Raw genomic sequence first — 22,723 nt, 5'->3', positions numbered from 1 at the left:
AGAGTGAGGTTGTGTTCCTTGCAACCAAATGAGCCCTAAGACCTCGAGTACAGCCTTCCTGTTTTAGAAATCCCACATGTCTGACTCCATTGACAGCAAGAGAGTATTTGCTAATGACAACCTCTCTGAAATACTTCCTCCCAAGACTTGTGGGTTCGCTCTTCTGAGACTAGCGACATTTAAAACTCAATGTTAATTACAGTATTGGATTAGATATATATGGCCTTGGAGGAAATCATACCATCATAATTTGTAATTTAATTCCTTCATAGAGAGTGCGTTGTAAAATTTATGACTCACTTTACATTTGCCCTACTCTTTTCAATATGAACATGCTTCATTTTCCTTGAAGAACAGCAGCTATTGACTAGCTTTGTCTCCTCCTGGCGTCTGTTAACATTTACCATCTTCCCTGAGCAGTAGGCCTATTCTTGTCATGGTGATTTTCTCCTTCTAAAGTTTGCTAAACAAGAGCTGGGAGTCTTAGCATTCTTGTCCAGCTTCAACTTATTCGGGATCCAGCAAAGGACTATTTCTGCTGTGAAGTCAGTTCATTTATCTTTTACCTAAGGGATGTGTGTACTCAGTCACTCAGTTATGTCCAACTCTTTGTGACCCCGTGGACTGTACTCTGTCAGGCTCCTCTATCCATAGGATTTCCAGGCAAGAATACTGAAACGGGCTGCCATTTCCTGTTTCAGGGGATCTCCCCAACCCAGGGATCGAACCCATGTCTCTTGCATTTCCTGCATTAATAGGCAGGTTCTTTACCATTGTGCCACCTGGGAAGCCCCTACCTAAGGGATAGGTAAAAGTAAAATGAACTTGGGGAGATACAGAAATAGGAGAATGAAATATATGTGATAAAAATAACTGTGGTAAAGACATGAGTTAAAAATTCACCTTGTGGAGAAAACACACATGATCGCATAGGTTCTGAAGAATGCCCCAAAGCCTAATGGCTTAGCTTGAAGTTTCCTGTGAGATCATTTGCCTTTTCTTGATGTCTCTACAAACAAGGTCATTCATAGCCAAGGTGTGTGCTGTTTTAACAGCCACAATTACGATGCTTCCAACCTTGTCCTGGTGGACACAGTTCACTCTCTTTCCCTCTACTTCTGTTAATGAATAACAGTAAGGCTTTCCAGGTGACCCAGTGGTAAAGAATTCACCTGTCAAGCAGGAGATGCAAGAGACTCAATTTTGATCCCTGGGTCAGGAAGATCCCCTGGAGGGGGAAATGCCAACTCACTCCAGTATTCTTGCTTGAGAAATCCCAAACAGAGGAGTTTGGTGGGCTACAGCCTGTGGGGTCACAAAGAGTCAGACAGGACTGAGCACGCATGCACGAAGAGCAGAGAACACGATGGGCAGAATCAGGCTCTGAAGCCAAACTGCCTGGTTGGTTTTGTTTTTTTCCTTATTCATTTATTTATTTTGGTTGTGCTGGGTCTTCATTGCTTTGCATGGACTTCCCCTAGTTGTGGGGACTGGGAGCTACTCTTCATTGTGGTGCACGGGCGTCTCACTGCAGCGGCTTCTCTTGTTGCAGAGCACAGGCTCCAGGCACATGGGCTTCAGCAGTTGCCGCACTCGGGCTCAGTAGCTGTGGCGGATGGGCTTAGGTGCTCCACGGCACGTGGGACCTTCTTGGACCAGGAATTGAACCGGTGGCACCTGCTTTGGCCAGCAGATTCTTAACCTCTGTACCACCAGGGAAGTCCCAAACTGCCTAGTTTTGGACTCCAGCTTCACCACTGAACAGCTGTGGACCTTGCAAGATACTTAACCTCTTTGTGCCTCAGTGTTTTAATATGTAAAATGGGAGAATACTACTACCTACCTTACAAGAAGGATGTGAGAAGTAAATGAGTGCTGGTATAATGTATGTGCTCAAGAAAGCCAGTCATTATTGGGAGGGTTGTTAGTATTATCTGAGCGAGTCGAGGATAGGCGGTATGAGAGAGAATGGAAAGTTGGGTTGTAATCTCCCATCAGAAGTTTACACTTTCCACTGGCTAACATAGGTGAGGGGAGCAAGAGTCATGAAATCAGGCTTTACTTCTTACTAGCCCTCTGACCTGAGCCACATGACAACTTTTCCAAGCCCTGGTTTGCTTACCTAAAATTGGGCATCATAATGGGATCTACCTCATCATATGGAGAAGGAAATGTTAACCCACTCCAGTATCTTGCCTGGAAAATCCCATGGTCAGAGCAGCCTGATGGGCTACAGTCCTTGGGGTCACAAAGAGTCGACTATGACTTAGCAACTGAGCATGCACTTACCCAAGCCATCACAAGTGCTCAGACCTAGTTATATACACAGTGCAGAGCAGAATTTAAGTTCCAAGTGAATATCCACGGTCATAAGAAAATGCTGTAAGGATTCTGAAACAGGAATGCTGCTTCGGTGTCCCCGAAGTATAACTGGCAATGAATGGACAGAAACACAGAGTAAAGCAAAGCCAAGTTCAATGCCCATGTTCTGTACAGACCCCCACACAAAACTCTGCTCTTTGCCCCACCCTAGGAAAGGACGTAAGAATAGCCAATAAACTTTTTGTATCTTTAACTGCTTTAAGATTTTTATCTCTGATCTTACCAGTATCATCTAGATATGGTTTTCTTTATAACATCCTACTTGGGGCTCATGATGCTTTTTAACTCTGGCTTGATATTTTTCAGGAATTTTGGAAAATTCTCAGTCATTATCTCTGCATACCTTTATTCTGTCCCATTCTCTCTGTCCTGCTGTCTCTCTCATTCTGGGTTTACAGTTCCATATATTTTAGACTTTTTCACCTGTCCCTGATGTCACTCATACTCTTTTGTGTATTTTCCATCCTTTTGTCTCTCCATGATTCAACCTAGATGCTTTCTTCTTACTTACTCGATTCTTGTTCAACTGTATCTAATCGTTATTTAAACCTATTCACTGTATTCTTAATAACAATTATTGTGTTTTGAATTCTAGAATTGTCTTTTTTAACTTTTATCTTCATTTCCTATTCTCTCTCAGTTTTATCATTCTGGACTTCTAATTTCTTAAACGTGTTAATCCTAATTTTCAAAAATTCTTACTGAATAACTCTAAAGTCCATACTCCCTATAAGCCCATTTCTGTCATTTTCTCTTTTCCTTTGAATCTCATCTTTTTATGTGCTCGATACTTTTTAACTGATTGCTAGATTTTGCAATAAAACATTCAGAGATAATTTGTGGTCATCAGTTCAGTTCAGCTCTGTCACTCAGTCGTGTCCGACTCTTTGAGACCCCATGAATCGCAGCATGCCAGGCCTCCCTGTCCATCACCAACTCCCGGAGTTCACTCAGACTCACGTCCATCGAGTCAGTGATGCCATCCAGCCAGCTCATCCTCTGTCGTCCCCTTCTTCTCCTGCCCCCAGTCCCTCCCAGCACCAAAGTCTTTTCCAATGAGTCAGCTCTTCGCATGACAGGTGATGTTATTTCCCTCCAGAAAGGGTTTGGTTTGCCTCTGGCAAGCAGCTGTGCTAGAGTATTAGCAGACACAGATCACCTTAGGCAATCAGGCTCTGATCTTTGTGAGGCTAGTCTCTATCTATCCAGCATACTCTTATTCTTGGAATATACCCCTTTGAGATTCCAAAACAGCCCCTAGAGGGGCGGGGGTTGCTGGTTTACCAGGTCCCATCCTCCTTGGCAAGCTCTGACCTCTAATATTTCTTCCCATGACCCACACATCTGTGGCAAGCTCTACTCAGGGTCCAGTCTCTCAGGTCCCACTTTTAGAACTGGCATTTGCATGAAGAAGAAAAGGGGCTTCCAGGGTGGCACAGTGGTAAAGACTCCGCCTGCCAATGCAGGAGACACTAGAGATGCGGGTTCAATCCCTGGATTGGGAAGATCCCCTGGAGTTGGAAATGGCAACCTACTCCAATATTCTTGTCTGGGGAATCCCATGGACAGAGGAGCCTGTCAGGCTACAGTCCATGGGGTCACAAAGTTGGAGGTGACTGAGCACACGCACGCACACACACACACACACACAGAAAAGAAAAGCAGTGAATTTCATACTCATTTGTTTGGGCTTCCCTCTGTCCCCATATCCAGAGCCTACTAACCCAGTTCCTTACCACCTAGGTGACATTTCTAATTCTCAAAGAGAGGGTTGGTTCAAAACATCCTTGTCCGCCATTGTTAGAACTGGAACTCTTGTCTTTGATTTTGTTGCATATCTCATGTTCTTACCCTTCATATTTCAAGCGGCATGAATATTTCTGAAAAATTAATAATAAATGTGATAATGTTCCAACCAGCTTGTCAAACTTTTAATGGAGAAAATAAATGTTAAAGACACAGGTAGATCAGCGGGAAAGGAGAGAAACATCCCTAAGGAGACCCACACCTTTCCCACAGATGGTAAGGCCAACATATTCCTTCATGTTATAAATCCCATTATCAGTAACTTGAGGAATCTTTAGTTGTATGACCCCTTTAGTTTCCAGGATGTTACTAAAGTCCTTGGGAGCCTTTACTCCTTATCTGTAAATTTTTTTTTTTATTTTTACATTTAAAAAATTTTATTTGAAGTACAGATGGTTTACAACGTTGTATTAATTTTTGCTGTATAGCAAAGTGATTCAGTTTTATATATATATTTTTTTAAAAATATGCTTTTCTGTTATGGTTTATCATAGGATATTGAATACAGTTCTGTGTCCTATACAGTAGGAACTTGTTGTTATCCATTCTCTATCTAATAGCTTATGTCTGACCTATTAGATTTTAATCTCCTTTCTCCTAGCTCATCCTGGGGTTACTTTTGATGAGTAAAAAAGATGGACTCACTACCACACAAAAGGCAACAGCATGGTGACCATAATCTGTTTTATAGGTTTTGTAGGGTTTTGTTTGTTTTTAGAAAACAAAACCAAATTAAATGACTCCTAGGGATGAGGCCCACCTGAAAGGTTGGATAGGACATAGCTATAACACGGTACGACACACACAAGAGTTAGGCAGTAGATACCTGTTCAAAATAAATCTCTCTCCGAGACTATAAAGAAACTCGAGTTGCTTGCACCAAGGGTTGACATGAGCCGAGAAAACATCTCCCGCCTGATGGGGGGAATTTGGTACTGCTCCTAGAAACTGAACCTGGGTATCAAACCCAGTCAGTGTTTTCGTTGCCTTCTTTTGAGTTGGTATGTTCCACTTTCATCTTTAATTCATTAAAAATAATAAACTCTTTATGTCTCTAGTCCAGGTGAATCCCTCCTTCTCTGGAAGCTTTAGTTGGCTAGACTGTTGGCAGAATTCATACCTGTTGTTGAAAGACAGGAGCCTCTGCTTCCAGCCTCTATGAGAGTAAGGGACAGGAAATCCCTGTGGCAAAAAAAAAAAAAAAAAGCCGTGTTCAAAGGAATGCAGAAATGGTCCAGCATTCCTTTCTGTCTCAGATGCTGTGTCAAGAGACAGAGGTGCAGGCCCTCCAAAGCTTTATATTCAGATAAAGTATGAGCATGGATGGTGGTCCAGATCATTAATGATGGAATTATATCAATACTTCTATGTTAGGCTTACTTTTCCTAACAGCAACTGTTCATTGAAAGTTTTCTCCGTACTAGGGACGGTAATGATGGCATTATATTTTCACAGTAACTCTGCAAGACATATGTTGGTTGTTTTATATTCTTTAATGAGATAGTCAGGAAGAAATAAAGTTTATTATACTCACAGGTCCTAGAGGCAGGAGGCACACCAAGCAAGGCCAATGGGAAAAAACAGGGTGGTTAGAAGGCAGAAGGCAGGAATTGGGGTGGAGGAAGCACTTAGGCTACTTTATTGAGGTGATCATGCAAAAGGCAAGGCAGAGCAGGGTAACAGTTTAGGACTGGCAAGTTGGAATGTTGGCTCTGACCTGTAGAGTGATCCCTAGTTCCTGGCACCTGGCCCTGGGATAATTAAAGCTGAGGAATATTGCCTCTGGGGTGGATTGAATATGCACCAGATAGAAGAGATAGGGCTCTGGAAGGTTAGTTTGCATATCAAAGTCATGCTTCAGGCTGGGCCCTTTGCCTTCTGTAAGAATCAGCTAGACCAGGGAGGGGCAGTCTCTCTGCAGCCAGAATGGTTTCTTATGATGTCAAAACATCAAAATATACAGGAAATTATGTATACACAATACATTAGTATTCCTTTATAACAGAAGAGGAAACTGAGGTTCAGAGAGGTCCGGTTAGAGCTCAACTGGTATTTATCAGAGTAAGATTAAACTTGAAGCCTGAACAACCGTTAAGTGCTATCCTGCATTAATTTTTCCTTAAGTAAAGTTCTTCCAAGTCACAGTATTTCCAGATATGTATTGAAACAAACAAGACAATACTGCTAGAGTGATTTGATTTCTTTGATGGATCATCTTGTAAATTAATACATTGTAGTTAATATGCACATTTACCAGAGTTGAAGACATTGTAATTAAAAACATTCATCAAGCAATACTTTCAGCTGTTCAATTTTCACAAATTTATTTTTCCTCTTATTTGCACTGGGGAGTAGGGCTTTGCCCATTCAGTAGACCATATAGCTTGTCGGTATACTGTATGATGTTTTGTTTTCTCCAGCTGGGATATGCGTGAGTCACTTCAGTCATGTCCAACTCCATGTGACCCCATGGAGTGAAGCCCACCAGGCTCCTCTGTCCATGGGATTCTCCAGGCAAGAATACTGGAGAGGGATGCCCTGCCCTCCTCCAGGGGATCTTCCCAACCCAGGGATCGAACCCACATCTCTTACATGTCCTGCATTAGCAGGTGGGTTCTTTATCATCTGGGACAGACAAGAAAACATGGTCTTCACTCATTTAGGTTTCACATAAGAAACTTCCCAACAAAGAGCTGTGAGGTCTTGGAGTTGTATTCACACCTTCATTTAGAAAAAGCTAATCTATTCTATGGAAGACAGATTTTATTGTTTGAATGGGGGGGGGGGGTGGGGGGTGGGAGGGGAGGTTGCAAAAGTGAACTGTTACAAAGAATGCAAACTATCTATATTACAGGTAAGCTAGAACAATTCAAAATTTAAAGAATTTCTGGAGAACATAACTCAGTGTTAGAAGCAGGGAAAAATTTTTTTTGATGGAAAATCTTAAAACAACAATTAAGCTACAGCTTTTAGATCAAACCTAAATCTTAATAGTTGGGAGACTATATTTTTATCTTTTTACTTATTGAACTTATTTTGGCCTTGTTTCTTTCCAAAATGAACTTGGAGAAAAACCTCAAGAAATGATAATATAAAATAAGGGTACTAAAAGAAAACTCTGTTTCTTCCTACTCACAACACTTCTGACACCAAATGTGTGGGCTTTCCATGCCAAGCAGTTCTCCAGTTCTCTGGGACACCAGCTGGGTGCCCTGCAATTTAATTCATTATGACACTAGCTACCCAGAGTTAGCGAAAACTCCACAAGTTAAGGGCTCAGCCCATAAGACTGTCCCCACTTTAGACACTTGTCATTTGTCCCAGCTTGTCACTGGAACTTCTGACTAACCTTCTCTAAACCAGAGGTTCCCATGACTCTCTCATTGAGTTTAATACTTTGCTAGAATGGCTCAGAGAACTTAAAGAAATACTTCACTTACGGTCACCAGTTTATTATAAGGGATATAGCTCAGGAATAGCCAAGTGGAGATACAAAGGGCAACATATGTGTGAAAAGGTGGGTAGCTGCATGCCCTCTCCAGATCACTACCCTCCTGTTATATGGATGCCTTCAACAATCTGGAATCATTCTGAACCCCAGTCCTTTAAGCCTTTATGGAGACTTCCTTATGTAGCCATGGCTGATTAAATCTTTAGCCATTAACTCAGTCTCCAGCCATTCTCCCCTCCTCAGAGATCTCAGGATGGGGCTGAAAGTTCCAACCATCTAATCACATGGTTGGTTCCTCTAGCAACTAGCCCCCATCCTAAGGTATCTAGAGTTCCATCGAGAATCACCTCATTAACCTAAACACAAGTATGATCAAAATGGGGTTTCCCTGGTGGCTTAGCAAAGAAGAAAACGCCTGCCAGTGCAGGAGACATGGGTTCAATCCCTGGATCGGGAAGATCCCCTGGAAAAGGAAATGGCAACCTACTCCAGTATTCTTGCCTGGAAAATCCCATGAAGAGAGGGGCCTGGCAGACTACAGTCCATGAGTTTGTAAGAATTGGACACAATTTAGGGTCTAAACAACAACATGATCAAAAGGGACTTATCGTGAATAACAAAAGACACTCCACTCACCCTTAATCATTCAGGTGATTACAAAGGTTTTAGAAGCTCTGTACCAGGAACATGAACAAAGACCAAATATACATTGATTACATTGTACCAGGTCTCCCACATTGCAGGCAGATTCTTTACCGTCTGAGCCACCAGGGAAGCCCATTATATCACAGCATGTTAGGAAATAAAACAGAAAGAGAAAATTGAGACCGGTGAATGAAAGAAACAGGCACACACGCTTATCCACTCCAAGAGTTTAAATAACTCGAGGCAGAATTTAACTCTGAGCTTCGCAGTAGACACTTTAAAATTGTATTTAAATAATTTATATAATATAGATATAAAATTTTATAACAATTACATATCATATATCATATATATCACATAATATATTATATAATAATAAATACATATATAATGTATTTATCTCCCATGTTTACATGAAAATTTTAATCATCCATAATTTAAAGTAAATATATTAAACATAACTGCCACATAAAATTTAATTTCAACTTAAAAATTTAAATTATTTGAGGAAAATTCATGGTAAAATTATAAACCCTCTCTTTCAAAAAATTTTTAATAGATTTATTTTTTAGAGCAGTTTTAGATTCACAGCGAAACTGAAAGGAAGGTTCAGAGATTTTCCATATATTCCCTTCCCCTCCTCATTATCAGTGTCCCCCCACCAAAGTGGTACATTTGTTACAGTCAGTGCACCTGCACTGACACGTTATAATCACCCAAAGTCCATAGTTTACACTTAGGTTGACTCTTGGTATTGTGCATTCTGTAGGTTTCAGCAAATGTATAATGGCATGTATCACACAACCACCATATGATACAGAATAGCTCCACCACCCTAAAAATTCTCTGTGCTCTGTTCATCATCCCCTTCTCCTTGTCAACACTTGGCAAACACTGATCTTCTTACTGTCTCCATAGTTTTCTGGAACCCACTCTTAAATACAGTAAGTATTTGTCAGAAAATAGAAGACAAAATTTTCTCCAAAGAAACACATTTACTGGCCTGAAGTTCTGTAAGAAATTAATTACCTTAAGCGATGGAGACAGATATATCAGATAACATCCATGACAATCTTCCAGAAGAAAGTACAGGTGCAGATCTTATTTAGCTATATCCTATAATAAACTCATTAAAGCTGTAAACCCAATTTAGTAAGAGTCTTCCAGGTTCCAAGTTAAATTCCAACAGACTAACTTGATTGAGTTAATGTTTGGGAAAACCACAGGGGTTGTTAGATAGCACACCCCCTACCTAGACTGGCTTCTATAAATATCATTTAAGAAGGATTTCTATAAGCACCAAAGTTTTGACTAAAGAATGGTCTTCCATGTTGTTTGAGAACAGAGCCATGCTTTAGAGACCAGAAGAGTAGGTTGATAATTTAGTAGGAAAGGTGGAAAGCTTAACTAGTACTTCCCCCATGTGGCAGTGATAGGCAAGAGTATTTTAGGCAACTGAATTTGCTCAATTACTTTGATAAAAGCTAAACTGAGATTACAGATTCACAACATAGCATTATCAGAGCAGGTTTAGGCATAGGAAATGTTAAGGCAAGTGTTTGAAGATGCCTGTCTTGGTCATAAAAGAAAATCTTAGAGAAGCATTTAATTCCCAGTAGTAAAACCTTCCCTTGAGTTGAGTCAGTGTTTGTTGAGTACTTACTACATGTACCAGCTGCTTGATTAGGTATTACATACAGTTTACTTAATTTAATTGGGTGAGTTATATGTTAAGGATTCCCAAGTAGATATATTGGCCTGCTGTATGATGAAAATCAGTGACTAAGTGAATTTTGGAGAATGATTTCCAAGTACAATGATTTTTCAGTGATGTCATAGTTAAATGTTAGGCTTTCTTTCTGCCACTAGTTAAATACAAAGTTCACTGATTTCTTGAGGCAAAGACAATGCTAGGTGTTCAATGAAAAGTTTTCATTTTCCTCCTTGGCACACTGGAAAAATATACTTTCCAAATTCTCTCGAGTTAAGTTGGAGCCATGTAGCTAGGTAGTATCCAGTGGAGTGCCACAACCCCCCAGGAATGATCGCCTGGGCTCTCTCTCTCCCTTGGCCTTGTGGCTACAGAAGGAGAACTCCAGAAAGACAGAACCGCAGGACAGGAGGAACCCAGATCCCTGAAGAGCCACTTGCAAAGGACCACTTAGGAAAACTGTCCAACCTGCCTTAAATCTGTGCACAAATGAAAGGAATTTAATTGTGTTAAGCCAAAGACATTGTGAGTAATGTGTTAAAGGAGCTGGCTAGTGTTACCCCTCCTGGTTTTGTGATACTAAAAATGTATTGACAACACAGAAGAATCTTTCTATTTTATACATAAAAACATGAATAAAATTTTTAAAAATTTGGATCAGATCATGCCCAGGTGGTACAGTAGTAAAGCATTCACCTGCCAATGCAGAAAACATAAGAGATGTGGGTCCAGTCCCTGGGTCGTGAAGATCTCCTGGAGTAGGAAATGGCAAATCACTCCAGTATTAAGATACAAATTTAAGGGCTGAAAGTTAGGAAACTGAACATAACTATTTCATAACTCTTGAAGCTTCTTTCTAATTTGTTGGTGAGCCACTCATGCCTATTTCAGTTCTTCTGGTGATGTTTAAAACAGAACCGAAGGCCCATCAAACAGTCTTCCACTGTCACTGCAGAATTATTTGAAGATGGATGAGAATTATACTGGCACTAAAGACAGTGGTCCCTCCATATCGACAGGGACTCGTTCCAGGACCCCCATGGATACCGAAATCCACAGGTGCTCAAGACCCTTAAAAAGACTGTAGTACAGTATATGGCCCACATCTGCAGATTCAACCAATGGTGATCCATCTTTGGTTCCATCTCTCGTGACAACTCTACTGGCCTAATGTCCAAGGCCTCTGCAAGGGACATGCCCAGTTATAAGAGGCACTGAACTCAGGTCGGTCCAGTGCTATGGTTTACCATCAGGCACAGGTGGTTCTCCTTGTCTAAATGCAGTTTACCAATCAGGGGTCCATTTTTACCAGCAACATAGTAACATAGTTCACAAATCACCTTATCAGGTTGCCAGGGGAACAGTGTTAAAAGGTTAGCATAAGGTCAAATTCTCATGCAGAAGGGGAAAGGATTTTGTTAGCCCTTTACCCACATAAAGGTTTCTGTTAACTTGACCGCAATGGATTCTTTCAGTATATTCCTGGCTTGTACTTGCTAATCATTTATTTAGGGCTTTTGCATTGATAGTCACATCTGTGTATGTGTGTGCTGCTGCTAAGTCGCTTCAGTCATGTCCGACCCTGTGCGACCCCATAGACGGGAGCCCACAAGGCTCCCCCGTCCCTGGGATTCTCCAGGCAAGAACACTGGAGTGGGTTGCCATTTCCTTCTCCAATGCATGAAAGTGAAAAGTGAAAGTGAAGTCGCTCAGCTGTGTCCGACTCTTAGCGACCCCATGGACTGCAGTCCACCAGGCTCCTCCATCCATGGGATTTTCCAGACAAGAGTACTAGAGTGGGGTGCCATTGCATTCTCCGTATATGTGTGTATGTTTGTGCATATGTGAAAACACTTTTTCTGGGTGTAGATATCAATGACTTCTCAGGAATAATTTTTAAGTGTTTCTTTATTGATACTTTTAGAAGAATTTACATAGTATTGGAATTATCTATTCTTCAAAGAGGTGGTATGCTGTGGTTATGGTATTAACTACAGCTGCTGTTTATAGGCTGGAAAGCTTGTAACACAGGTTATTCTATAAAATCATTACTTATGCTCACGTGGAAGGTACATTATACATCCAGATAAAGGGGATATCATTATAAAAAATGAAAATCTTTGTATATGTGCTGCTCCTTATTGTTTTTATAAGGTATCTTAAGAAAAAGGTGGGCTCAGGCAAGGACTAGCTGTTTTTGCAAGCAGAAATGGCAGGAAATGAGAATGTCCAGAAATTTCAGGCCTCCCAGGGTTGAAAAAGACAACTGCTTTTATGTCCTGAACATTAATATAAATATAGGGATCCACGCCTTGTGGTAAAGATCAGGGTGAGGGTGTCACCTTCCCAAACAACCCTATTATTTAAGCTAGCCTCAAGGTGGCCTCCATTAAGATGAAAGAGTTAAGTATGGACACAAGGAAGCAAAGAAATAAAGCAGGCTTAAGAACTAGAACTAGAAAAGACTTTGGTTATGGTTATCTGCACAAGGAACTGACTGGAAACAATTAGAAGCCTATTAGGGTTTTAAGGAAATCTTAAAGCCACAGAAACCTTAATTCTGGCCTGAAAATGTGCTGTCTCTGTTAGCTCCTTTAAAGAAACAGTCAGGCCTTCAAACCTGTACCAGTAGAAAAAAAAACTGACAATGATGCACAGCCCCAAGGAAGGCATCTGCCCCAACAGTCACTTCTGATGTGGTTCTGGAGGATCAGGTCGTAGAAGCAGGGGTGGCCTGACTCTCTGACCAAGGCCCTCCCTCCATGGCCAGAGCAGTGCGTCCAGTAATTCTTGCTCAGCTGGGAGTCGAGACAGCTGTGAAGGAGCAGCTGTGTGCTCCTCATCCTTCTCTGTTCCTAAAAAGAGAGCTGCTCCATAGGAGTTTTTGAAGCAGTAATCCTGTCCCTAAGCACCGCTGCATATGGGACAGGAGGAGCAATAAACTGCTGAATGCGTTGCATGACGCTGACAATGAGAAGCTGATAGAGAAAACGCATTTTCTCTTTCCTTTGACCCACACCCACTTTATCCCAACACTGCTCAAATGTCATCTCCCAGAGGTGCTGGTAGTTCAGCTGGTAAAGAATCCGCCTGCAATGCAGGAGACCCCGGTTCGATTCCTGGCTCAGGAAGATCCGCTGGAGAAGGGATAGGCTACCCACTCCAGTATTTTTGGGCTTCCCTGGTGGCTCAGCTGGTAGAGAATCTGCCTGCATTGTGGGAGACACGAGTTCGATCCCGAGGTTGGGAAGATCCCCTGGAGAAGTGAATGGCGAACCCCACCAGTATTCTGGCCTGGAGAATTCCATGGACTGTATAGTCCATGGGGTTGCAAAGAGTCGGACACGACTGAGTGACTTTCACTTCACTTCACTTGAGAGGTGACCTAAAATCACAGCCCATCCCTTTCTACTATCTACCCTTCCTCGAGTCTCTATACCTTTACCCTCTCTTCATAGCACCTGTTGTCTTGCTCGCTGACTGCAATGTAAACTCTTTCTGGGCACAACTTTGTCTTGTCCCTGAAGTCCTAGCACATAGAAATGGTTAATACATGGTAGGGTCTCAGTAAATATTTACTGGGGGAGAAAAAGACTCAATAATTAAGAGCTTCTGATTTCCGGGTGCGGGAAGCTGTGTTCACTTGGTTCTATTTCGCTGTTGATCTGTGTCACATTGTGACCAGTAAAGATTATGATTTCTGTGCAAGGATTACTCCTTGCAAGGTGGCATTATCTGGTGTGAAACCTAACCAAAATGTCATCCTACTGGAAAAATACAAATATTGCAAAAAGCATGCTGTTCAGTATGTTTCTTGTTTGTTTTTAAGATTGAGATAGCAATATGTCACTCCGATGGGAACTCCACTTCTTTTTTGGAATGGGCGCTGGTGGTCCTAAATGCAGCAGGCTACACGAATAGACCTTGGAATTCTTTTAGAATCCCCTCTGCTCCACGATTCAACAAAGAATGACATAATTAACTACAGCTGACTTGAGGGAGAGGCTAAAGATTACCAAGCAGAATTCAATCCAGCCAGTGCCAGGTACTATGCTGGGCACAGGGGATATAGTAACATTGCTCTTGTCCTCCTACTGGTTAGGGTCTTGGGGGAACCTCAATTTGGTAGAGAAGCAGTTCCACCAGCGCTTTAAGAGTTACTTTAGGGGGCGCAAAGGGCTATAGAAACACAAGCTACAGGAGTCTCAGCCAAGTGAAAAATTACAAGGGCTTCCTTCCAGGGTAAGGGTCAGCTAAGCTTGGACCCATAGGGTAAGTGGAAAGTGTGTCTGTATGAAGAAGGGAGATGCTGATTCACTTTGCTGTACACCTGAAACTAACAGAACAATGTCAATCAACTATATTCCAATTTAAAACATAACAAAAAAAAAGAAGGAAGATGAATGGAGTGTTTTCTAGGTCAAAGAAAAGATACACACACAAAAAAGAGGCAGGCAGAGGGGGTATTACAATCTTACTCCAGACGCCATTCTGTTTTCACCTACTACTCATCCTCTTTTCCTTCTAACTCCAGTTTCTAGCCTGTCGGTTAGCCCCTTTCTCTCTAATCATCCATTGCTCAACCCAGGAACCTATAAACAAAGAAAATGACTAAGGAGCAGCCACTGAAACCTGGAACCAAGCCTACATTACACTTAAAATTTTTTATTTTCTGCAGAAAAAATATTTTGACTACTACATTTTTGGAGTTCATTAGAAAGATCTGAAATGGATGACACCAAGCTGTTTGCCTAAAATAATGTCCCAAGCCCAAAATGGCATGGATGTTTCCTGAGATTAAAATAGAAACTTGTTTTGCTAACAGAAAACAACTTGGAAATCAAAGAGTCATTTAAGTTGAAACCATTATTTTTCCTTTTCTTGCAGAAAATTCCTGTGTTTATACACACTAAGAGATCAGAATAGTGAGGTCACTCTACCACAGAATTTTCCATTAAAAAATTTAAAGTTGGAGAAATCTCAAAAAGAAAATAAAGATCGGGGTAAAGTTTGTAACATAGCAAACTCAGTCAGTAAACACTTATGAGCACCTACTACATGAAACACACCAAACAAAGAAACTTGCCCTTGTAGAGTTTGCATTCTAGCAGGAAGAGGACGGGCAAAATAAGAAATAAGCGAACTATATAGGAAACAGATGGCACAGTGGTAAAGAATCTGCCTGCCCACGCAGGAGACCCAAGAGAGGCAGGGTTGATCCCTGGGTCGGGAAGAGCCCCTGGAGGAGGAAATGGCAACCCACTCCAGTCTTCTTCCCTGGGAAATTCCATGGACAGAGGAGCCTGGGAAGCTACAGTCCATGGCATCGCACAGTCGGACAGGACTGAGCGCACAGGCACAAAAACAGGAAACTAGAAGATGATTGGTTTGCAGAAAAGACAGAACAGGCAGGGGGCATCAGGAGGGGACAGGTTGCACTTTTAAATAGGGTGGTCAAGACTGGTCACCTAAAAGAGGTGACATCGGAGCAAAGACATGCGAGGATGAGAACCACACAGAGAATAGCTATGCGGGTTCAGGTGGAAGTGACCATCAATGGCCTGAGGCAGGAACGCCTAAGTGTGGAAGAGAGGCATGGGCGACCACGGATTAGAGGAACGGAGGGCATAGGCTGTTAGCTACGTCGGAGAGGTATGGGAGGCCAGATCAGTGCCCCAGGCAGTCATTCCGGGTGGGGTGTGGGATGAGAGGTGACTTGATCGGACTGATGCTTTAACGTGAATTTTAGTATAATCATTGCGTGTTTTTATGTGAACATAGCCCTTCTACAATACATTTCACTCAGCAATAACAGCAATAATTGCTCAAAATGGTCTCTAAATGATCTCCGAGGATCAGGCACTACAAGATTTAGGAAGTAATTGCTCTCCCTCTCTGGCAGGCACGTGCCCCTAAAGGGGCAGCCGCTGCTACCCTCCTACTGTGCTCAGAGTCGAGCTGGCGGAGATGGAAATAGTCTGCACCTCTCTACAAAACTCGAAGACGCCAAGCATTTCGTTCGGTTGGTTACAAAATTTTTAAAAACCCTGCCTCTGCCAGCTCTGCGGGAGAAGCAAACTCCCGGAGTTTGCCTTCGCTAATTTGTCCAAGTCGTGCTGCGGTTTCGCTTAAATGCAGACACAGCTCAGCTCTGGCCCCACAAACCTCTCATCTTGGACTTCGCCCTCCGGTGAAAGCTACGGCTCGCCCCTGCGGTCCCCACCTGTTCGGAAGGAACCCGCGGAGCGCGCACCTACGCCCCGGGCCCCTTTCCTCCCCGGCTCAGACTTTCCTGCCGAGCACCCTGCTCTCCCTGGTGCAGGCCGGGCTGGCAACTTTTCTCCCGGCCTGGCGCTCGCCCCGCTTGGCTGGTCCCCAAGAGACTCTGCCTTCCTGCAGTGCCCCCGCCCCCGAGCTTCCCGCCGAAGGGCCGGGCGCCCTCACCCCTCACCCGGGGACCCGAGGGCGGCGAGCCGAGCGCACGCGCGCCCCCCGCCCCTGCGCCCCTCCCCGCAGGCGGCGCGGCTTCCCGGGCAGCGCCTCCCCTCGCGGGGAGGGAGCCGGAGGGGCTCGGGACGCCGCAAGCAGACCTGCTCCGGCTGCGCGCCGCGCGGCTCTCCTCCGAGAGGGGCGGCAGTAACCTCGGCGGCCGCAGCTCCTCGGGGGAGCCGAGCACGCCTCTTCTGCGCCCCCAGCACCCGCCACCTGCTCCCCGCTTGCAGCTCAGCCTCCGCCCGGGACTCGCCGCCCGAGATGGATTTCTTTCTGGCGCTGGTGCTCGGGTCCTCGCTCTACCTGCAGGCGGCCGCGGAGTTCGACGGGAGGTAAGTCGGTCCCCGGGGACCCTCTCCTGCTCTATCCCGCGCTAATTTCACACCGCCCTGGGGTCCTGTCTCTCTGCTCTCGGGCCAGAAGCGGGGCCACCGCACGGTCTCGGCGGGAGGAGAGCCGTCGAGCTGCCGTCTCCACCAGTGACTGCCCAAGGCCTAGAGGGCGCGCCCCCTGCGCGTCCGGGAACCCGGGAGAGGCTGCGCTGCGGGGCGGGCCGCCGAGCCCTACTCGGGGCTGCGGGAGAAGGGGGCTGGAGCCCCACATCTGGGCTCTGAGGGCGCGGATTAGCTGCCCCACAGGCGGTGACATGCGGGACATCCCTTGGGTGGGAAATTCTTGCTTTCGACAGCTCTGCAGTGGGGAAACTTCCAGGTGGTCCGGCCACATCCCGGCTGGGGGCTGTCACGGTGACTCACACAAAGGGTAGGGAGAGGAAGCCGCTGTGCTTCCAGAGGGAGACCCATTTGCTTCCCCACTTGGTTTCCTTGGTGAGAGGGAGGACTCAAAATAAGGACCGAGGGGCCGGGGCGAGGACGCTGCGCGCGCGTGTGTGAGTGCCTGTACGCACACACAGCTCCCGAGACCTCGGGCGAGCCTGACTGCTGCGTGCTCTGACAGGTCCCAACAACCCCAGGCTCTGCTGCGCTCCCCTGTCACTCAGCCACTCCTCCTACCGCAGAGCGGGGAGCCCTCGCCCCGGCTGCCAGCTCGGCTCCCGAGAGTGAGTGTGTGTGTGTGCGTGCGTGTGTCTCGGGAGGGCGTGCTTGGTTACTCCACCTCGGTGCAATTACAGAGCGGACTCGCCCCGAGCTCCCATCGCTGCTGCTTAAGCAGAAAACAGGCAGCAGCACCCAGGAGAGATTCTTAACTTGGGTCCCACCGCCACCCAGTCAGCGCTCGTGCAGTGACCCTCACCCCCGCCCCCGCGCAGCCGAGAGACTGCCGCACCTGTTTTACCTGCAGTCTTGGAACGAATCAATTCCACGATTGATTGGCTTTCTTGTGCCTGGAAGGAACGGAGGGGAGCCAGTGGAGCGCTGAAGAGAAAAAGCGCAGCCGCTTGTTTATCACTTGGTCTCAGGAAATGTAAAGTTCCGGGTTATTTGTCCTTTGAGCTCGGGGGCAGAAGCGGGAGATGAAGGCAAGGGGAATGAAAAGATTAGTAAAGTTAAAAAAAAAAAAAAAGTGGGTAGCGGCCAGAGGCTTTTGTTTTATTAAAGCAGTGATTTCCCCACATTTGAATATCCTGTGCGTTTCTTGCACACATATTTGCAGCAAGAAATAATCATATGATTATGCATAGATTTTCATGTAGTCTTAAAAATATCTAAAACAGACGATTAAAATATTGATCCTCTGTGGGGCGGGCAGGGAGAGTCGTCGAGGTAGGTGTGAATCTAAACAGGGAACCGATGTACCAAATAAGGTGTCAAAGTGGAATCTGGTTGGTAAATCCGATCCTGAAATCCAGTGTTTGCTTTAGTCCTTATTTATGTTAGAGAAGCCGGTAAGACGAATTGTTGATGCAGGAAGGTTTCAAACTACAAGGACACTTGAGATGTTAGCTACACTTTAAACTCTCCTTGGTTTCATTTAGTCTTTCTCAAGTACATTTTTTTTTTCTGAAAATTTTTTTTGCAGAAGAGTCGTAACTCAAAAAGAGTTTTGTTCCATTTGATTTTAAGAAACCTCCCCTCCTTCTGCCCCTTCCCACACGTACCCCCTTATACAAGGCAGACTTTTTTTTTTTCTGCTTTGACATGTCTGATTTAATACTTTTAAGTTTACCATGAATCAGCCAAAACTGGCCTTCCCCTCAGTAACAGGTGTGGGCCTTTGAGGAATCTGTTTTATTTCAAATTTCAGAAACCATCCTGTGAGTGGCAGCCTTGAGAATTCTTGGTTTTAGCTGGCTATTTCCCTGTAAGAATCTTCCCTCCTTTTCCCCCTCAGCTCTTACGCTGTTGTACATGTGTCTGTCTGAGGTTTGAAATTAGATCATAGCAGAACCATTTCCCTGAAGGTGTTCTGTTGTTTAATTTCTTCAGGCATGAAAGGGTTCGTAGAAAATTGTTGGGTGTGATTAAAAAGTTTTTCTAAAGTAATAAGGAGGAAATTATTTTTAATTTCAAGAGTGTCTTTATTTAATTTGAATCTTTTTGTTTGGTAGGTGGCCCAGGCAAATAGTGTCATCCATTGGCCTGTGTCGTTACGGCGGGAGGATTGACTGCTGCTGGGGCTGGGCCCGCCAGCCCTGGGGACAGTGTCAGCGTGAGTATCAGCCGGGGGACTTCAGCATCTGTGGGGGGCGGGCTGTCCACGGTCAGTCATGGCTTCACCCTGTGCATTGGAGGGCTCATTACTGAGCAAGGCTTCCTGGTGTGGTTCTGACGTGGGAGTTGCCCCTGACCTCTTATTCTGCCCCTTTCCAACCAGAATCCCCCCTCCTAAAGTAAGGTGCCAGTTCTGTTATTCACAGAGGTACCTAGGACGCTCGTTTTAGCATTTGTCCTCAGTATCTCCAGCTCTTGTTTTCCCATCAGGCTTTCTCTTGGCTGTGGGCTGTGAGATGGGGGTAAGATAATAAGTCTAGACTGTATTTACACTAAATAAACTCTGAATCTTACAGCACTTATAAATTCCTTGCCATAGCTGTTGTATAAAGTGGCCTATTTGTAAATCTTTTTTTTTTTGAAGTGAGATTGTATTGACTAGATTCTAAATGGACCACCCAGTATAATCAAATAGCACTTTAAAAAAAATCATTTTGAAGTTCTATGAGTAGTCAACATCATGTACTAAGTGCCAAATCAGAATACTGATTTTTTTTACCTTTTCCATAATCACAAATGGATAGTTTAATGGTAGAAATCAGAGCCACATCCCAGAAGTTTGAGAAATTCATTCCCACCTTTTTATCTACATCTTAAAATTTTATCTTTCCCAGTTGCCCTAACAAAAGAATTCACAAAACAGTCAAGTAAATTTCTGCAGTATCTTTGGATCCCTAGATTGGTATGTCTGGTTAGATGATGGAACTGAGTTGATTTCTATGTATTCCAGTGTTTTTAACAGTAATAAAAAAGGGGCTTAGAGAAATATGGAAGGGTGGTTAAAAAGGCTGGAGTTACAAAGGGAGGAGCCTGCCTTAGTGAAGTGTTGGCGAGGTGAGGAATCAGGTAAATTTCAGTTTAGAAATCTAGGCATTCCCTTAGTTATTTCAGTCTTTGGGGATGTCTGCCCCTAACTTTGTGAAAGAGGGAGAGTAACAGCCCTGGGTTGACATCTCTGGTTAGGGAGGAAAAGGTAAAGGGGACTCATGGTTGTTTGCCTACTCCTTGCAAGTCACTGGGCCAGACGTGGCGCACAGCTGGGTCACTGCTGCATTTATTAAAGGCAGATGGTGGTAACTCAAGTTTTTGGTAAACAAAAGAACAAGGTAAAGCTTCTGTGCCCCTACTCGTTAGTCTGTTTCACGTTGTTTTTAAGGGAAGATGGTCAGAGAGAAGAATGATACCTGATGAACTATACTCTATGGTGCCATTTATGCCACTGGCACAGAGGTGTTTGCACAGCTGGAGGCCACAGGTGTGGAATGTGAAGAGCAGTCAGGTGTTGATAAGCGAAAGGTGAAGAGCGGACTCTTCTCTTGACCCAGTCAATATACACACCTCTCCTGAATAAAAGATAAGTAGCTTCTTGGCAGGAAGGAAGGTAGTTTCACTGCTTCACAGTGAAGGAGGTGGAAACTACCTTCCTTCCTGCCTTAGTTTTCTGAACACCCCCAAAGCGAGTGTTGCAGCACTCTGGGGTGTGCACAGGCCCCCAGCCCCACCCAGGACAAGGCTGCCTGGCTGAGCGCACTGGAGGGCACCTCCCGGGAAGGCAGCGTGCCAGGGCAGTTGGCAGAAGCAAGCGGAGGAGGAGATTTGCACTCTGCCTGTTGTGCTTAAAGAATTTTGAGGAGAAAACTCTCTTAGAGGTTCATCAACTGTGGAATTCCCCCAGAAAGAGCTGGTTTATGTCTCTTTATCTTGGAATTAAATTTGCTCTGATACACACTGCCTTGGCAGTTCTGAATTTGAATGAGTTTAAAGACCTTTGAAGAGTCCAGTGGTATGACAAAATTTAAACATCCGAGTGATTGCCTAGCATTTCATTTTCTGTGCAGTAGTTTTCCCAGCAGACACGGGACACTTTAATTTTCTGTACCTTCATTTTGTTTCTGAAAGACAGCACAAGCAGTCAAATATAGTATTTGATAGTATTTATCTTTTCCTTCTTGCATTGGATCCGAGGAAGCTGCAACGTGGCATGAGTTAGTTATTGAAATGGTGATAAATGCGTTAAGGTGATCCTTCACAAATCCCAGTTTATCTTAGATTTGATGAAAGTTTGAGAGGCAGCATAGTGGAGGAAATGTGGGCTCTGGAGCTAGACTCCCTGGGTTTAAACTAGTTCCTCTACCTGTTAGCTGTGTGACCTTTAACAGATCATTCAGTCCCTCTCTGCTTTGTTTTCCTCATCTCTAAAATGGATCTAAAATAGTACAATACCTCCTAGGACCATAACAAAGTTGAAGTAAATTATCGTTTGTAAAGCATGTAAAACTACTCCAGGTATACCCTGTTATGTGCATCTGGTGAAATTAAAGACATATAAAGGAATACTGGTGTTGACACAGTGTTGTGGGATGGGTCCTTCTGTGCCATTAGATTCTTTGTTCTTTATACTGCCTATCTTAAAAAAAAAATGGTTCTGAGATTCTCTTTGTTGCAGTAAAATAAAATGCCTTTAAAAAGGGCCAGATGGATCTTTGCCATTAATATTATAGATGGTAGAGCTTTAAAGATGAGTTCAAAGATGGATGCTTCCTTGCCTGTGTTTTATTTTTGCAGAATCTCAGATGGTCCCAGCATCTTTTACCAGTTCAGAGATCCCTCTGTCTTTGTTTTGCTATAAACAGGCAGAGGAATGTGCATGTTGGGGGTGAGTCTGCTCAAAGTAGGAGTGAACAGCACCAAAAAGAGGCTTGTTGGGGATGGAAGGAAAACTCCTGATTGGTTTTAAAGAAAGCTTTTGTGAAATTTAAACCCTTGTCATCATATTTATTCGAGGAAAATAGACTCGCTATTCTTTAAGTTATATCTGGTAATGGATTACCTATAAAAATTCCGAACAGCTTCTGGGAAATTTAATGTGAAAAATGTTTTTGCCTTTCTGACCCTTATATAATCTCAGAGTCCCTTTCCCATGAGGAGCGTTCTCCCTTCCTCAACAGGGTGCCCTGGTTCTCGTTTTTCTCAATGATTCACTTTGAAATTTTCCTTCAAATCAGCCCAGCAAAGCAAAAGGGAGCAATTCCCTCCTGCGTGCAGTACCTCCCAATTTGTCTCTTAGGAAAGGTGTAAGTTGAGGGAGGTCTCACAGGCTAGAGCACTGACCCTATGGTGGCTAGTCCATTTGGTTGAACACATGTGAGATGTTTTGACTCAATATTTATGTGAGTGGAGTATATGTATTTACCCAAAAGATGCTATATTTCATTTTTACTTGCTGCCCACCTTTTCATGGACGATTCACCTGGCATAGGGCTTGCATTGCTCAGCCTGCAAGTCCAGCCACAGTTCAGCCAGACCTCCTGCCCTTTCCTCTGGGACTGAGAAAGGAGGGACCAGAGATGCTCCCCAGCAGGCACAGGAACTATCCTGCATCCTGCCCATGCCACCCAACACTTCCACCTGGCCGAGGAAAGCAAGCCCTGTTCCAGAGATAGGCAGGTTACATTTTCACTGTGCTTTCAGAGGTCATACCTGTACCTTCCTTCTATTCTTTGATTCTTTGTATTCTTGACTCAAACAGATCTCTACATGTTGAGGATTCAGAATTGGAGTTTC

General features: G+C 44.0%; 1 protein-coding gene and 1 long non-coding RNA gene across 9 annotated transcripts in view; one reads left to right on the top strand and one right to left on the bottom strand.

Moving 5' to 3' along the window:
* Positions 1-3,004: 3,004 nt before the first annotated feature.
* LOC138442345 (uncharacterized) lies at positions 3,005-5,371 on the bottom strand. Its single transcript, XR_011257653.1, has 2 exons — positions 5,309-5,371; positions 3,005-4,262 (listed from the first exon to the last, which is right to left on the bottom strand). It is a non-coding gene; the product is annotated as an uncharacterized lncRNA (long non-coding RNA).
* Positions 5,372-15,944: 10,573 nt separating this feature from the next.
* The window catches only part of NPNT (nephronectin), a 76,256-nt gene continuing 69,477 nt past the window's right edge, over positions 15,945-22,723 (top strand). For all 8 annotated transcript variants that reach the window (XM_069593561.1, XM_069593556.1, XM_069593559.1 and 5 more), the window contains exons 1-2: positions 15,945-16,819; positions 18,997-19,097. In XM_069593561.1, coding sequence (XP_069449662.1) covers positions 16,128-16,819; positions 18,997-19,097 — 793 coding nt within the window. In that variant the 5' untranslated portion in view covers positions 15,945-16,127. The remainder of the gene's footprint in view (positions 16,820-18,996; positions 19,098-22,723) is intronic.

Source organism: Ovis canadensis, chromosome 6 (genome assembly GCF_042477335.2).
Source record: "Ovis canadensis isolate MfBH-ARS-UI-01 breed Bighorn chromosome 6, ARS-UI_OviCan_v2, whole genome shotgun sequence".
Classification (NCBI taxonomy): domain Eukaryota; kingdom Metazoa; phylum Chordata; class Mammalia; order Artiodactyla; family Bovidae; genus Ovis; species Ovis canadensis.
This window is presented reverse-complemented; position numbering and strand designations above follow the sequence as displayed.